The sequence below is a fragment of the Delphinapterus leucas genome, chromosome 5 (assembly GCF_059928025.1).
Source record: "Delphinapterus leucas isolate spDelLeu-1000000601 "Yukka" chromosome 5, BTC_Dleu_Yukka2, whole genome shotgun sequence".
In the NCBI taxonomy this organism is placed as follows: Eukaryota; Metazoa; Chordata; class Mammalia; order Artiodactyla; family Monodontidae; genus Delphinapterus; species Delphinapterus leucas.
The window spans coordinates 3,529,886-3,544,312 of NC_143133.1; the positions used below are offsets into that span (position 1 = coordinate 3,529,886).

Consider the following 14,427-nt stretch of genomic DNA (forward strand, 5'->3'; position numbering starts at 1 on the left):
TGAGATCGGGAACATTCCAGGTGGTCCCGGGTGGGAGAGTGGGGAGGGCAGTCCTGGTGGAAGGGGCTGCAGGTGCAAAGGCCCGGAGGCCGCAGAGCCGGCAGGACTGAGCACTCGGCATTCTCACGCTTCTCCGAAGCATCCCTTTGCCTGGAGACACGGGTGGGCCACGCAGACTGACACCTCCGGTCCCACACGCAGGAAGGGAGTCTGTTCCGGATTCTTCCTCCCTGATACTCAGGGGTCCCCTCGGGCCTGGTTTGCCCCAAAGGCACCAGTGGGGAAGGGAAGGAAAGTGAGGTGCTTGTAATGAATTTGCACCCCGTTACTTACTGATTCAGGGGAGTATCTCTAATTCAGTTTCAGAGAGTGGCAATTAACCTTCGCATCTCAGGAAAGAGTGAGGGGGTTACATCCACATCTAGCGGCAGGCTGCAGCTCCACCCCACCCAGGTGAAGGAACGGTCAGTGTACAGTCATGCCGAACACGGTATTTTGGGGTGATTTTTTTGGTACCATGTAGAAATAAGCCAAACTTGCCAATGTCCTTTGTTTTGGTTATTTCGGTATTAATATTTTAATCGATTTGAATGGGTTTCAAGAATGATAAAAACTGCAAAACGCTCATTGAGAAAACTGAGCGATACAGAGAGACAAAAAGAAAAGGATCTATCACTTTCACCCCACCTGTCCTGTCCCTCCATCTGGGGAAATAACGTTAGGTCCTCCCTCCCCGCCCCACCAAGATACAGAGGTGCATGGGACCTGGCCCCCCTCTGCCTCCTGGGTGGGGCAGGCCCATCCACCACTGAGCCGGGAGGAGCTGGCGACACAGCTGCTCTCCCGGAGGCCGGTCTCTGCTCCCAGGCGTGGCCCCAGCGGGCAGGGGCCACATTCACACACCCTGGACGGCCTGGGGCACCACCGGTCCCATCCCATCCCCCTGGGTGTGGGCTCTCCACCACACAGCCCGCCTTCCTGCCTCACCTGAGCACCTGCGTGAGGACACGCCGTGCCCTGAGCAGAAATGCCTGTGCTTTGTGCTTTTTGCAGGCGGGGGAGAAGCACTTCCACCCTCTGTGTGCGCTATGTGTCGGGTGCGGCCGGATGTTCGCGGAAGGCGAGGAGATGTATCTGCAAGGTAAGAAGGAGAGAGCGTGCTGCTCCGGACCCAAGGGCACCAAACAGGCGGCCCCCGGGCCCACGCCCTGTGCCGGGTGTGCCCTGGCGTGTCAGCGAGCTTTCCCGCTAGTTAGGGAACACCGCCCCCCAGCAGGGATGGGGGTCCAGGGCCCAGCAGGCTCTCCCCACAGAGCACCCACCAGAGTCGGCAGAGTGACAGCCTGCCCGGTTTTGCATCATCCATCCACGTGATGTCCGTGAACCTGAGATGGACGCGATAAGCGAAAGGCCAAATTCAAGAGCAAGATGCAGGAGTGTTGGAAATTTGGGTCCCACCAGCCAAACGGAAATGGATGTGGTCTGTGGTCGCTTCAAGCCTGTCCTGAAAGCCCCTCAGCCCAGGGTCCATGTCTCAGGGCTTTCCCCCGCACTACCCTCCCTTGATTGATGAGGGAGTGTAGAGACCACAGGCCGCTCCTGAGGCTTTTCTCCTGGTCAAGGGAGTCGCCAAAGTGTCGGTAAAGAGAGTTCTGGAGAAAAACATAGCCAACCTTCTCACCCATTTCGTGGCATTTCATGGGAAATCCCCAACCCATTCACCATTATAATAATAATAATAACAATAGAATAAAGGCGAGGCGTTCTGTGGCCACCAGACCTGGAGAAGCAGCAGGTGACAGCCAGTTGCCCCCTCCCTCCTTCTGCAGTGACCCTGTTCAGCTTGTTCCTGCTTTTGTTCAAAAAATTGCACCAACACTCAGACCGGAGCACCCAGCTCCCAGCTATTGCTTTACATGTTTATTCACCGGGGTGCTAGGAGTTCTCCTTCGAGCTACACTTAGTTATATCATCTTGAAGACCCACCCCATCCCTGTGGCTTATTCATTCCCAAGCCTTGATAAAGAAAGATTATTTGGACACTTGTCAAAATGGTAGGAAGATGGTATATTCAGGACATGGCAGAAGGTGGGAGGGGAGTCAGGCCAACTCCGAATTCACAAGGACGGGGGATTTATAGCCAAGGAGGGGGTGGGGATTAGGGGGGGTCGGGTGGATGGAAAATTACCAAGAGGAAAGGCCGAGAAGGATTCCTGCTGAAGACAGGCCAGCGGCCTAGACGCAAAATCAGTGGTGGGGCTGAGGCTCACCAGTGCCCTCGCTGAAACTGGGCTCGCAGGTTGAAGGCCTTCCCCGAGGGGCCTGGGCGGGATGGGTTAGATGCTGAGACCCCCTGTCTCTGTAGTCACATTGTCTTTTCAAGGACGTCAGTGTCTCCGTGACCCTGGAGGCAAGCTGAGTAGGGCCAGACGGGCCGTTGGATGACCTCCCCCAGCGTCCTTCTAGGGCCGTGTGTCACACAGGCCTCCCTTTCTGAGACTGAACCTCGTGGGGTGACGTCAGCCAGGACTGCCTGGTCCCCAGTGTCCCCTCTTGTTCTTCAGTCTTGAGAGCTTATGAAAGGGGTCCTTTACGTATGTCTGGGTGGGGAGGGGTCACCCTGCCCGAGGCGCCCACGCCCACTCTAAGTGGCACCTTCAGGACGTACTGACGCCTAGCACAGTGGCATCGAGCCGGCAGCTTGGGGACACGAGCTGGCCATCAAGGGGACCCAGTCTCAGAACAAAGGTGCTCTTCATGGCCCTGGGCTCCCTGTTTCTAATGCGGGACCTGCCCTGACTTTCTGTGGGATGTCGCAGCCCATCCCGTCCCCTCCCAGCCTCTTTCCCAGTCTGTGCCGGAAGGGTTCAGACCCGGTTGGTGATTTTCACGCCCCACTCCACGGAGCACCAGAGTCCCACAGTGAGGGGCCCCTTTGGGGCTCTGGCCCTGCCCTGCACGGACACCCCGAGATCCTCTGCCTGGTCCACCTGGATGCTGGGGCTCCAGGAGGGCGTATTTGACGGGTGAATCCCATGCAGTAAAAGCTCCAAGGAGCAGAGGTCCCAGTGAGCCCTTTGGCCTCCGAGGGAGATGAGGTGCCCCCCCGCCAAATACCAGCACTGCCACCCAGCCCTGGACGCACCTTCCTGTCTGCAGACTCAGTGAACATAGGTGGGGGAGTCTGACTCTCACTAATTATCAGGGAGACCCAGATTAAAATAATGCGTTGATGTTATTTTTCCCACTGGGTTGACGAGGGTTAAAAGGAAAGACACATCCCCATGCTATGGGGATTGGAGGAAACGGGCGTCTTACCTGGCTCGTGGGCGAAAACTGGGAAATTGCCAAGATGCCCCAAGAGCCTTAAAAATGCCCACACCAGGGCTTCCCTGGTGGCGCAGTGGTTGAGAGTCCGCCTGCCGATGCAGGGAACATGGGTTCGTGCCCCAGTCCGGGAAGATCCCATGTGCCGCGGAGCGGCTGCACCCGTGAGCCATGGCCGCTGAGCCTGCGCGTCCGGAGCCTGAGCTCCGCAACGGGAGAGGCCACAACAGTGAGAGGCCCGCGTACCGCACAAAAAAAAAAAAAAAAAAAAAAAAATGCCCACACCCTCTGGGCCAAGACCCCACTTTTAGGAAGCCCTCAAGTAAATCAGAGAGATGGCGTGGAACTCATGTACGATGGACTCCCTGCAACTTTTTTTTTTAATATAAATTTACTTATTTATTTGGCTGCGTAGGGTCTTTATTTGCTACACGTGGGCTCTCTCTAGTTGCGGCGAGTGGGGTCTACTCTTCGTTGCAGTTGCGGTGCGCTGGCTTCTCATCGCGGTGGCTTCTCTTGTTGTGGAGCACAGGCTCTAGGCATGCGGGCTTCAGTAGTTGTGGCACGTGGGCTCAGTAGTTGTGGCCCGCGGGCTCTAGAACGCAGGCTCAGTAGTTGTGGAGCACGGGCTTAGCCGCTCTGCAGCATGTGGGATCTTCCCGGACCAGGGCTCGAACCCGTGTCCCCTGCACTGGCAGGCGGATTCTTAACCACTGCGCCACCAGGGAAGTCCCTCCCTGCAACTTTATTTAGAAATAAAACTTTGGAACTAACAGGCAAGGAGCAGATAGAGACATTCTCATCAATCCGTACGATGCAATATTATGCAGCCCTTAAAGTTACAGTTTTGATATTTAATTACGTGGAGAAATACTAAGACACTTCTAAGCAAAAATCGCAGGATGCAAAACTGTGTACCTACGTTGTATTTAATATGTGTACACTGCAAGACAGCCCGACCCGAAGTGGGTAGGAGGTTACAGATGATTTTAATTTTCCTATATATTCTTTTTTAGGCTTGTTTAAATTTTAATCAAAAAAAACAGCTATTGCCTTTGTAATCATAAACAATGTTTTTAAAAAAGAAAAGCTTATGCACAAAGCAACCAAGGCCCGGTCTCTCTGGGAGCTCCGGGTTGGCGCAGATTTTCCCAGGGAGGAGCAGAAATAAGCTCCCTTCCCCGGCGTTAACTCACGTGACCCGGAGGCTTTGCAGGCGGAAAAGGGGTGTAGCTCCTTCCTGCCACCACACTTCTAAGCCCCTGCTGTGTGCCGGGCCCCTACTACGTCCACTCTGTGTGGCTTGTTCGGGGGATGTGAGAATGGGATGGACAAGGCTCCCGCCTCCACGCGGGGCATGGGCTGTCCTGGCAGTGGTGGATGTAAACGCGGACACAGCAGCCGTGGCCACCTGCAGAGGGTGCGTGAGTGGAGTACGGATGGACGGAGGGAGAAAGGGGGCCGGGCTGAGGTTCATGGAGGCCCGAGGGGGGAAGCAAGTGCTCTGGTCCCTGAAGTTATTACCCCTATTTAGTTATATTAAATTCTGCCAAAGACCTGAACAGGTAGGATTATTGTCGGCCCTGTGTGCAGGTGGGAAAACTCTGAGACTCGGGGAGGTCGAGTTTGAATTAGAAAAGAGCAGGGCCCTTGGGGTCCTTGGGACGCTTGGTGACCTGTTACCTTGAGGGTGGCGCCTGTAGCTGTGGAAGCTGGGCGGGGCCGGCACGAGCGAGACAGCTCAGACACCCCGCGAGTGAATGCGGGGTCGGGCCCCCAGCCTGCAGCCCTCATCTTCACCCCACACCTAAGGTTCCCACCTGAGGGTCCCCGAGGAGAGCCCTGCCCCAAGCCCTCGTTACCCAGGCAGATCCCACTGGGATCCGGCCCCCCACTGCGCCCATGGCTGGGCCTGGCCACTGCCCACCCGCACAGAGAGGAGCTGGTGCAGGTCGCACGGCAGCCCCGCTTCTCTCCCCTGCCTCTGAATAGAAGCCACCCGCAGAGCCCCTCCTCGGAAAAGCCTCGTCTGGGTGCCCGGGGTTCCGAGGGACCCCATGGGAGCATCAGCTCGTGGTGGGGCGTTTCCTATCTGTTTCATGTCCTTCCCCTCCCGGTGGGGCTGTGAGCCCCGTGATCGGCCCCAGGCCCAGCCCTGACCTGTGACTCCGGCACAGACGAAGGGGAGTGAGGGTCCGAGCGTGGACGCCAGCTCCCTCCTCCTGGCACTCCGCACGGCCCCTGCATCTCCGGAAATAACACTAACACTTCCCTCTTGGGAATCTGTCCACAGGCTCCTCCATCTGGCACCCAGCATGTCGACAGGCAGCCAGAACTGAAGACAAAAGCAAGGTTGGTGGAATGCAGTCTCTTCCGAAGCCTTTCCCCCGGCTTCTGCGCTGTCATCACACGGTTAAGAGGACGCTGGCCGCGTCTGCAGGCTTGCCGGCCAGTCCCACCAGCCTATGGGGCAGGTGGCCCGAGGCCTGGCGATGCTGAGGTGTAAACAGGTAGATCTGCTGCTGGGTGGGACCAGGGCCCTTCCCGCACTGGCCCTGCCGACCTCTTCCTTTGTTCAGTGGACGCTGATGGCTGCGAAAGTTTTGGGATAACGGCAAAGTTAGCGGGTCTCCAAACAGTCCCAAGACCGTCCATACTTCTGACGCCAATGGCTAGTTCGAGGGGCCCTCACAGCTGCCCGCAGGTTCATTAATGTATCTGAAGGACTCACAGAACTGTTACAGCCCCGGTTATGGTTTATCCCGGCAGGGGGCAGGGGGAGATACAGAGTGAAATCAGCCCAGCATGGGGCAGGGTCCAGGAGGGGTCCGGACACACAGGTGCCATCGTCTTCTCCCCGTGGAGTCCAGACTCGGCCCCTCCCAGTGACGGGTGACAGCGCACATGGAGTATTGCCAACCAGGGAAGCTCCGGGGCCAGAGACCTTATCGGTGCTCCATTAAATGACTGATTGGTTGGTTGGTTGGTTGATTGGTTGCCATGTGGTTGATTTCACTCTCCAGGTGACGTGACCCAAGACCACCAGAATCATAGGGTTGGCCTTTCTGGCGTGGCCAGCCCCACTCTAAGAATTTTGGGTGCAGTTAGCCCCCTCCCTAAACAGAGACATCCTATCGGGTACGATCACCTTCCAGAAACTAGAGCAAGACCACCCTCTAGGCCAGGCCAAATTCCTTGCCCCTCAGAGGCCCTGTGCTGGGCGCCAGGCTGCAGGTGCAGGGTGAGAAAGGAGGCCAGCATGCCCCTGACCCTTCCGGGGCTGGCGTCCCAGAGAGAGGCAGAAATCAACGCCTCGGCAGGAAGATCATGCAGCAGTGGTTGGCGGGGCAGGAGAGCGGGGGAAGGACCGACCTCACCTGGGATGGTTGGGGGGGTGGGGGTGCAGGCGGTCCTCCGGAGGAAATGAGCGGGAGCTGAGCCAGAAGATGAGACGGTGCCAGCCCTGAAGAGAGGGAGAGGGAGTGCGGTTCCAGGCAGGGCGGGGGTTCGTGCAAAGGCCCTGGGGCAGGAACAGGGCAAGCTCCCTTTGGCTTGGGTGGCGGTGGGGTGAGCAGGGGAGGGGTCCCGCTGCCCCCGGGGCTGCCGCGCCTCCATCCTCACCGCTCCCTTTCTCCCCTGCGCCTTCGCAAACGCGTTCCTTCGGCCGGAGATGCCCTCTCGTGCCCTTGCATCACGCATCCTGGCAAACTCCTCCTTTGCGTTTTAAGATTCACCCAGAACGTCAGCCCCTGAAGACCTTGCCAACTCCTGCTCCTGCCCCACGTCCTCAGCTCACACCCCGCAGGCAGCTCCCTCTTCACTAGAAGCCTGGAGGAAAGGCTCCAGTCTCTCTGTCCTGAATTCCCGGCTCCCACACGAGTCCTGGCAGGTGACACACTCAGGCGTTTGCGGGTTGAAGGAAGGAAGTGGATCCAGGTGAACTGCAGCCCAGGGGACCACAGGCCCTCGAGGGGAGGCGTGTCAGCCAGCTTTGCTCTGTCAGGCACTACCAGGCCCTGTGCCAGGGGGCCCCCCACCCCTGCAGGACCCCCACTGGGAGCCACGCCCTGCAGGGCCCCGGGATAGCGCAGATGGTCCGCGGGCGGCAAGTGGTGTGTGACCCACAGGACTCCGGGCCCGGCCTCAGGACGCCAGCAACCCCTGGCTTTCCACTCTGTCCCCCATGCGTGGTGTCCCAGGCATGCCAACCCTTTTAAAGCCACCAGACAGGCTACGGATGAGCCGGGTGGCGGTGGGCCCTTGAAGACCCTGGCTACTCAAATGCCGCATAGCAGCGGGTCTGCATCCGTGTTTGGGAGATGGACAGGGAAACTGCTGCAGGGGGCGGGGGGACGCACGGGGCTACTAGCGTGCCCGTGTGTGGTGTGCAGAGTGATGCTGGGATCACTGCAGAGTTCAGACCCAGCCTTCTCGGACCCAAGCCCGTGGGATACCCAGAATTCCTTTCGGGGGTGAGGGGCTCGCTCTGCTGGTGGCAGCTCTGGGTCAAGAGGCCGAAGTGACCGGGGTCTCTGGGTGGAGGCGGGGAGGGGCTGACAGGAGCAGAGGCTGGAGGGTCAGGCAGGTCCCCCGGGAAGAGCGTGGGAGACCGGCCGATCCGGGGGTCTCGGTGGCTCCCTGCGACTCTCCGGCAGCTGTGTTTGGCAGGAGGGACCGTTGCCCAGAGGAATTCTGCTTCAGGAGGAAAGGGGCAGAGCTCTGCTGTTGGGCGTACTTTGCTCTTTACTGTTGACGCTGGTTCTGTTCGTTGAGTCCTTCACTAATACCTTGCACTGTGGGAGCAAGGGGTCAGGGCTGCAGAGTCCCCCCACCCTTGGCTGTGGGGAGTGAGCAGAGCCAGAGCAGAAACCTGTCCCCAGACCTAGCAGACACCGCGGGGGCTCAGGGCTTGGGAATTCCTGGTGGGGCTGGATGGAGACCCACCTCATGAACTTTGGCCCACGAGACGTGATGGGGGCATGGGCTGGTGGAGGGGACCCTCCTCGCACCGGGCCCTCGGGCTGGGTGGGACCCAGCGCAATTCAGCCACTCTTGCCAAGCCCGTTCTGAAAGAACTGAAGAGGGAAATCCTCACATTCTCTTTAGCAGTTGATTTCAGTGGGTTTGGAAGCCGCTGCTTTGGGGGCATCTGCCCCTTCGTGATTCATTCATGGCGCTCGGCTTGCGGCACCGAGGTGACTAAATCTCAAGCCCTGCTGTTCCTGATAGAGGCGGGAACAGGTGGGCTTAGGTGCACGTTACGTCCGAGGGCCGTGGGGACCGTCCTGCTACCCCTGGTGTGTCACGGCGACCTGGGGAAAGGTGACCCTGAGCCGGGGTGGGAGGGCTCTGCGGAGGAGGACCACGTGCCCCGGGTCCTCTGTGTCCCCAGAGCCTCCCCTGACCAGGTCAGCGTGCCCAGCACCAGCCCCTGGATTCTGGACCCACTGTTGAGCTGGCCTCAGGCTGCTCCCAGCCTGGAGGCCACTGGCCCAGCGGAAGCGAGGCTCTCTGAATGCTGCAGGCTGGCAGGACAGGGAGGAAGGGAAGGCTTGTTGCCCCGGGGGCTGGTCATTGCCCTGGACTTGGCTTCCTGGGCTTGTTTCCACAGATGCTTTGGGAACATTTGGGGCAGAGGCCAGCAGCCTGACAACAGTTGCCCTTCCGTGTCCTGGGACAGGATCCAGGCCCCAGTCATGCCCTGCTTGTCCCCTGTTTCACCCTCCCCGGGTCCCAGCCCCACCTCCGCCCCTCAGAGCTTCTTCTGTCTTGCCCGGGAAATGAGAATCAACTCTGGGCCTGGTGGGCGGGGCAGTGAGTGGGCACATCAATGGGTGGACAGGTCAGTGAGTGGACAGGGCAGTGGTGGGCGGGGCAGTGGTGGGCGGGGCAGCGGGTGGGCGGGACAATGAGTGGACAGGGCAGTGGTGGGCAGTGCAGTGGATGGGCAGGGCAGTGAGCAGGACAGTAGGTGGACAGGGCAGTGGGTGGATGGGGAAGTGGGCAGGGCAGCGGGTGGGCGGGGCAGTGGGCGGGCCGGGCAGTGGGTGGGTGGGGCAGGCACAGATGATTTTCCCTGGGCACTCAGGTCGTCCCCTTGGCGATAGTTCTCCAGCCAGCTGACTGCTTCCTGCCCGGGGGCAGGGAGAAAGCTGTACTTTTCTGTCTTGTTTGCTGCCTGCAAGGTGGCTAATGTGCATGAACCAGCCAGACCCGGTCAGCTCCGGGTCAGCCCAGCGGGGTCTGCTCAGGGGGCCATCAACCCCTGAGAAGTGCAGCAGAGGTGGCGTCACTAACTCCCTGTGAGTCCGGCCTGTGGGTGGAGGCAGCTCCACTGTTATGTGGTAAATGCAGACGAGAGCTAACTCACTCGTCTGGAGGGCTGCTCAGCAGGCGTCTAACGAGTGCCCCTCACGCCAGGCCCAGTGGGCTCCAGGACCCCCGGGAGCCAGCGCCATCTCTGCGTCCAGCAGCAGGGGCCGGCAGCGGAGTCCGTGCCAGGCCGAGCCAGGAGAGGGAGGGCAGTCCTTCCTCACTGCCCAGAAGGCCTCCCTGACAGCGCGCTCCCCCGGGGGATGGGTGCCCCCCGAGACAAGGACGCGCGTCTGCTGAGCGCGCCCAGGGAAAACCCGTCGGAAGGCTGTGGTCCTAACTGCCCGTCCCCAGTGCATCGTTGGGCAGTGGATCACGTGGTCATTCAACACATAGCCACTGAGCACCTGCTGTGTCCCTTCTGGGCTGGGTACCGGGAACACGGAGGTGAATAAGACCAGCGGGTCCCTGCCCTACAGGAGGGCCCACGTCCTCTGACAGGGGAGACAGATGGGCAGGCTCCAGGGTGCAGGATGCTTGCCTGTGACAGGGGGAGGGACGGGGCCAACCTCCCAGAGCTGAGACTTGGCAGGTGTGCGGGAGAGTGGGTCACAGGGCCCAGCCCTGTTCTGGCTCTGGGTCCCAAGCCAGAGGAGCCACGATCTGCTGGGGATTGCATGAGGGTTTCAGAGCCGTAGCAGGGGCGGCCCCGTGTCAACTGAGTAGCTGAGAGGAGCTCCTTGCATGGAGAAGGTGGCCGGGGACAGCGGGGCATGCTCCTGCTCGGGTGGCAGCAGAGCGAGCCTGGACTGACCGGGCTGGTCCCCTGGCTGCAGGTCTCCACGGTTACCATTTCAAGAGCCCATGTCCTTCCCCACCCCCACCCCAAACCCGGGGCACAGAGGTCCGGGCTGCTTACCGCGGGGGCACCTGGGGGGAAGCAAGAGCCCCTGCGCTGACTGTGAGGCCGCTGAGCAGGGAGAAGACAGGCTTGTTGAGATGGTCCCAGAGGCCCAAACGCAAGGACGGGGTGGCTGAGCATGAGTGAGAACGTTTTAGTGGAATTCGCAGAGGCCGCCGGGGTGGGGGAGCAGGCCTTGGTGTTGGACTCTGCCTCTGTGCAGCTGTGTGGCCTTGGGCAAATCACTAGCCCTCTCTGAGCCTCGGCCCCTAGGCTTTAAGTTGGGGATGAGTGGGTGCTGACCCCTCACGTGGTGTCCATGCAGCTTGTTTGGGACCTTAATGAGAGCCAGGCGCCCCCGTCACTGTTGTAGGACGATGCTTCCCGGGACCAGGCTGAGCGGTGGGGACAGGGCTGGGTGAGCTGCCCGGCCCTTTGCTGGTGTGAACAAGGCCCTGGAGAACGCAGCTGGGTATTGGGTTTGATTGTGAGGCTCCTTGGAACGAGTTGGAGTCAGGGTAGGGAGAAAGTGGGAGAAAGTGAGAGAAAGCCCAGGCCTCCTGACTCTGGGAGAATCACCTGGACTCGGCCCCCTCGTGTCTGGGCTCCCTGACCTGTGGGACGCGGGGACGCCCTGGCCCTCTCCGGGGCTGGGAACCTGGCACAGGGAGGAGAGCACCGTGCAGCCACCCACCTGCCTGCTCGGGACCCTGAAACATGCCAGAGCAAACCCAGGCGCCCGCTGCCGCTCAAAGAGCCCAAGCCCCCTTCCGTCGGGGTCATGGTGACAGTGAGCCGGTGCCGCCCCACCTGTGCCGGGAAGTGTCCCTCTTGGTCTGGAGGACAGTTCTGGTGCTTAGGGGCACTTTTCCTTTAAAACAACCGGTGTTTGTCGGCTTTGCAAAGAAGGGGCTTCCTGCCGTGAGCTGGAATAAACTGAACTGAAATAAAAGTAAGGACGATTTACCAGTGCCAAGCCCCTAGCAGGCTGGGCCTAAGTCCCAGAAACAGAAAGCACCTTCCAAGCAGCTTTTTCCGTTTCATAGAGAAGGAAGCTGAGAGTCAAAGTTTTCTTTCAAATGTAGTAAATGTGTACGTACATCATTTTTGCCTAGTAAAATAGGCAGCCTGGCCACAGGGACAGTGATAAAACAGACCCGGTGTTACTGGCCTCCGACGGTGCATCTCCTTTGCAACAGCACTTGACGTTGTGTTTTACTGGGGGTGGCCGAGCCCCAGGGGTCTGGCTGAGCTCCTTGAGGGACCCCAGCCCCTGCCTGCGAGGGGCCCGGGGAAGCAGGGCAGGCCTCAAGAGGATGCCAGGGTGATAACTGGGGCAAGGAGAGAGGATGGACCAGCTGGACGAGTGACCGAGCGCAGAGGTGACCACGGAGCATCACGCCCTCTCCCTCTTCTCTTTCCCTTCTAGATACAGAACCAGGCTCCCAATCAGGTTTACCCAGGCACCACCCCCTATGCCTTTCAGGTTTGTCCCTCCCACTACCATGTCGGCCTCACATCTGGTCCTGGTGTTGTTCCATTCTCGCTGGTGTTGTGCTGAGTGTAGCCAGAGCTGGGGGTCATCCATCCACTTGGCGGGGGTCCATGATGGGCGTTAGTGTCCTGGGGCTGCCATACAAAATGCCACAGACTTGGGGATCTTCAACAGCAGAAATGTATTTTCTCACAGTCCTGGAGGCTGGACGTCCAAGATCAAGGTGTGGGCAGGTTGGTTTCTCCTGAGGCCTCTCTCCTGGGCGTGTAGAGGGCCGTCTTCTCCCTGTGTCCTCACACGTTATCCCTCTGTGCCTGTCTGCGTCCTAGTCTCCTGTTCTTATAAGGACACCAGTCAGGTTGGATCCAGGCCTGTCCTAAAGACTCCGTTTAAACCTAATTGCATCCTTAAATGCCCTGTACCTCCAAATACGATCACATTCTGGGGTACTGGGGTGTTGACTTCAACGTGTGAGTTTTGGAGGGATGCGATTCAGTTCATAATGCGGCCCCTCCCAGGCTACTGGCACCACCGCAGCAGGTGTGGACCACTGAGAGGGGCTGGACAGAATTCCAGGGGGTGGGAGGAAGGGGCCTGCTAAGAAAACAAGAGAGGAGCCGTGAGTGGGTAGGGAGATGGGGGCGCTTTGTGAAGATGGGTCCCATTTAGACGGGGCAAGTGGGAGGTGTGGAGAGTTAGGTACGTGGGTGGTCCCAGCAGGGGTGAGGACTGGACCAGGAGAGGGTCCAGGAGCTACCCGGTCACGCCCGACAGGTGGGGATGGACACAGGTGCAGCGAGAGGGGTGGGAGCTGGAGAAAGGCAGGGTCCTCGCAGTGATGGGGGGCCTGACGTGGGGGAGTGGAGGAGATGGACAGTCATCTCGGGGATGTCACCTCGGGGATGCAGGAGTCATGGTCGGAACCGAGGGAGGAGGGCCGGGGGAATGGTTCCAAGCCACAGTGGGCACGCGAGGAGCAGGCCACAGACGTGACGGCCGCCGAGTCAGACAACAGAGGCGGGGCTGGCGGAACGAGCTGCAGCACATCCCCCGTAATCCACATGGAGAATAAGGTCTCTGAGCAGCACGGTTCCGCCTTTGCCGTTGGAGCGCGCAGAAACACGGAAACTGCATCGCTTGCTCTCATCCTCCGAAAAACAGATAATGTTGACGCCGTGAAAGCTTGGTGATCACGGGAGCGATTCCGGCCGGCGCTGAAAGCGTGGCTGTTTGCTTGCAGCCAGGGTCACCCGCTGTGTCTTCTGATCACAGCTGTGCTGTCGTTCATTCAAGCCTACATGTTTATTTTAAGAATCCTTTCAACCTGCAAATAAAAAGTATCTCGTGAGCCGGCGTTTCTGTTGGAGTGTCATTGCCTCTGAAAGGTTCTTCGCGTTGACAGTCTGCTTCAGCCTCCTCCTGTCTCCTCCTCTCCTAGGAAACCAGAACCTCTTCAGAGAGCATCATTTCCGTCCCTGCTTCCAGCACCTCAGGGTCTCCGAGCCGCGTGATTTATGTAAGTTGGATTCTCTCTGTGGAGAGTGGGGAGGGGCCCCGGGGCCTGGGGTCGTTGCTGAGTGTGCCCTCGGAGTGGGGGGCCGGGGCCAGCACCCCCCGGGGGCTGCGGGAGAGATTGGTGCAGACCCTGGGGCTGGGTCGGAGCCTCCAGTGTGGATGTGCTGTGTGACCACGGCCGCCCCGTGATGTGGCGACAGGTGCGCAGAGAGGTGTGCTCACAGCTGTGGTTACAGAGGTGACGGTGAGTCACATCCGCATCTCCACGGCCAGGACTCACCTGTGTAAATAACACTCGGGCCCTGTCACAAATAACGGTGCAGATCTGTGTCTGCTGCTGTGGGAAGTTCCTAACGTGTTTTTAGAAGAAGCATGTGAAGGGTAATACGTGTTGTGTGATCCCATTTTCGTTTGTGTGTGTATGTATTTGTGTGCATATGTATGTATGGGGGTGTGTGTGTGTGTGCGCGTACGCATGTGTATATGTGCACGTGTGTGTGCGTGCGTGTGTATTATGGGTATGGGTATGTGTGTGTGTATGTGTGTGTATGTGTGTACGTGCATATACAAGTCTAAAAACGATTGGGAACATTTTAACGAATAGTTAATAACAGTTACCTCTGGGTGGTGGGATTAGAAATGAAAGGTGATGTTTGTAATTATTTGCTAGTTTACTTGTCTAAGTGGCGAAATCCATTGTCTGGGAAAGAGCCTGTGCAGGGTGGGGGAGGGGAAGGGGGCGAGCCCTGGACTGGGTGTCTTGGCCCAACTGCACAGTCACCAAAGGACAGCCGGTGACTTGGGACGAGTCGCCTCTCTCATCCCCCCCCGCCACCCGGCCAGGGCCTCATTTTTCTCTCACACGATGGAGATGGGA

General features: G+C 59.1%; 1 protein-coding gene across 1 annotated transcript in view; it reads left to right on the top strand.

Moving 5' to 3' along the window:
- Nucleotides 1-14,427, top strand: part of ABLIM2 (actin binding LIM protein family member 2) — a 149,997-nt gene that overhangs the window by 75,679 nt on the left and 59,891 nt on the right. Inside the window, 3 exon segments of the mRNA XM_089911458.1 lie at nucleotides 1,054-1,141; nucleotides 5,621-5,679; nucleotides 13,474-13,551. Coding sequence (XP_089767584.1) covers nucleotides 1,054-1,141; nucleotides 5,621-5,679; nucleotides 13,474-13,551 — 225 coding nt within the window.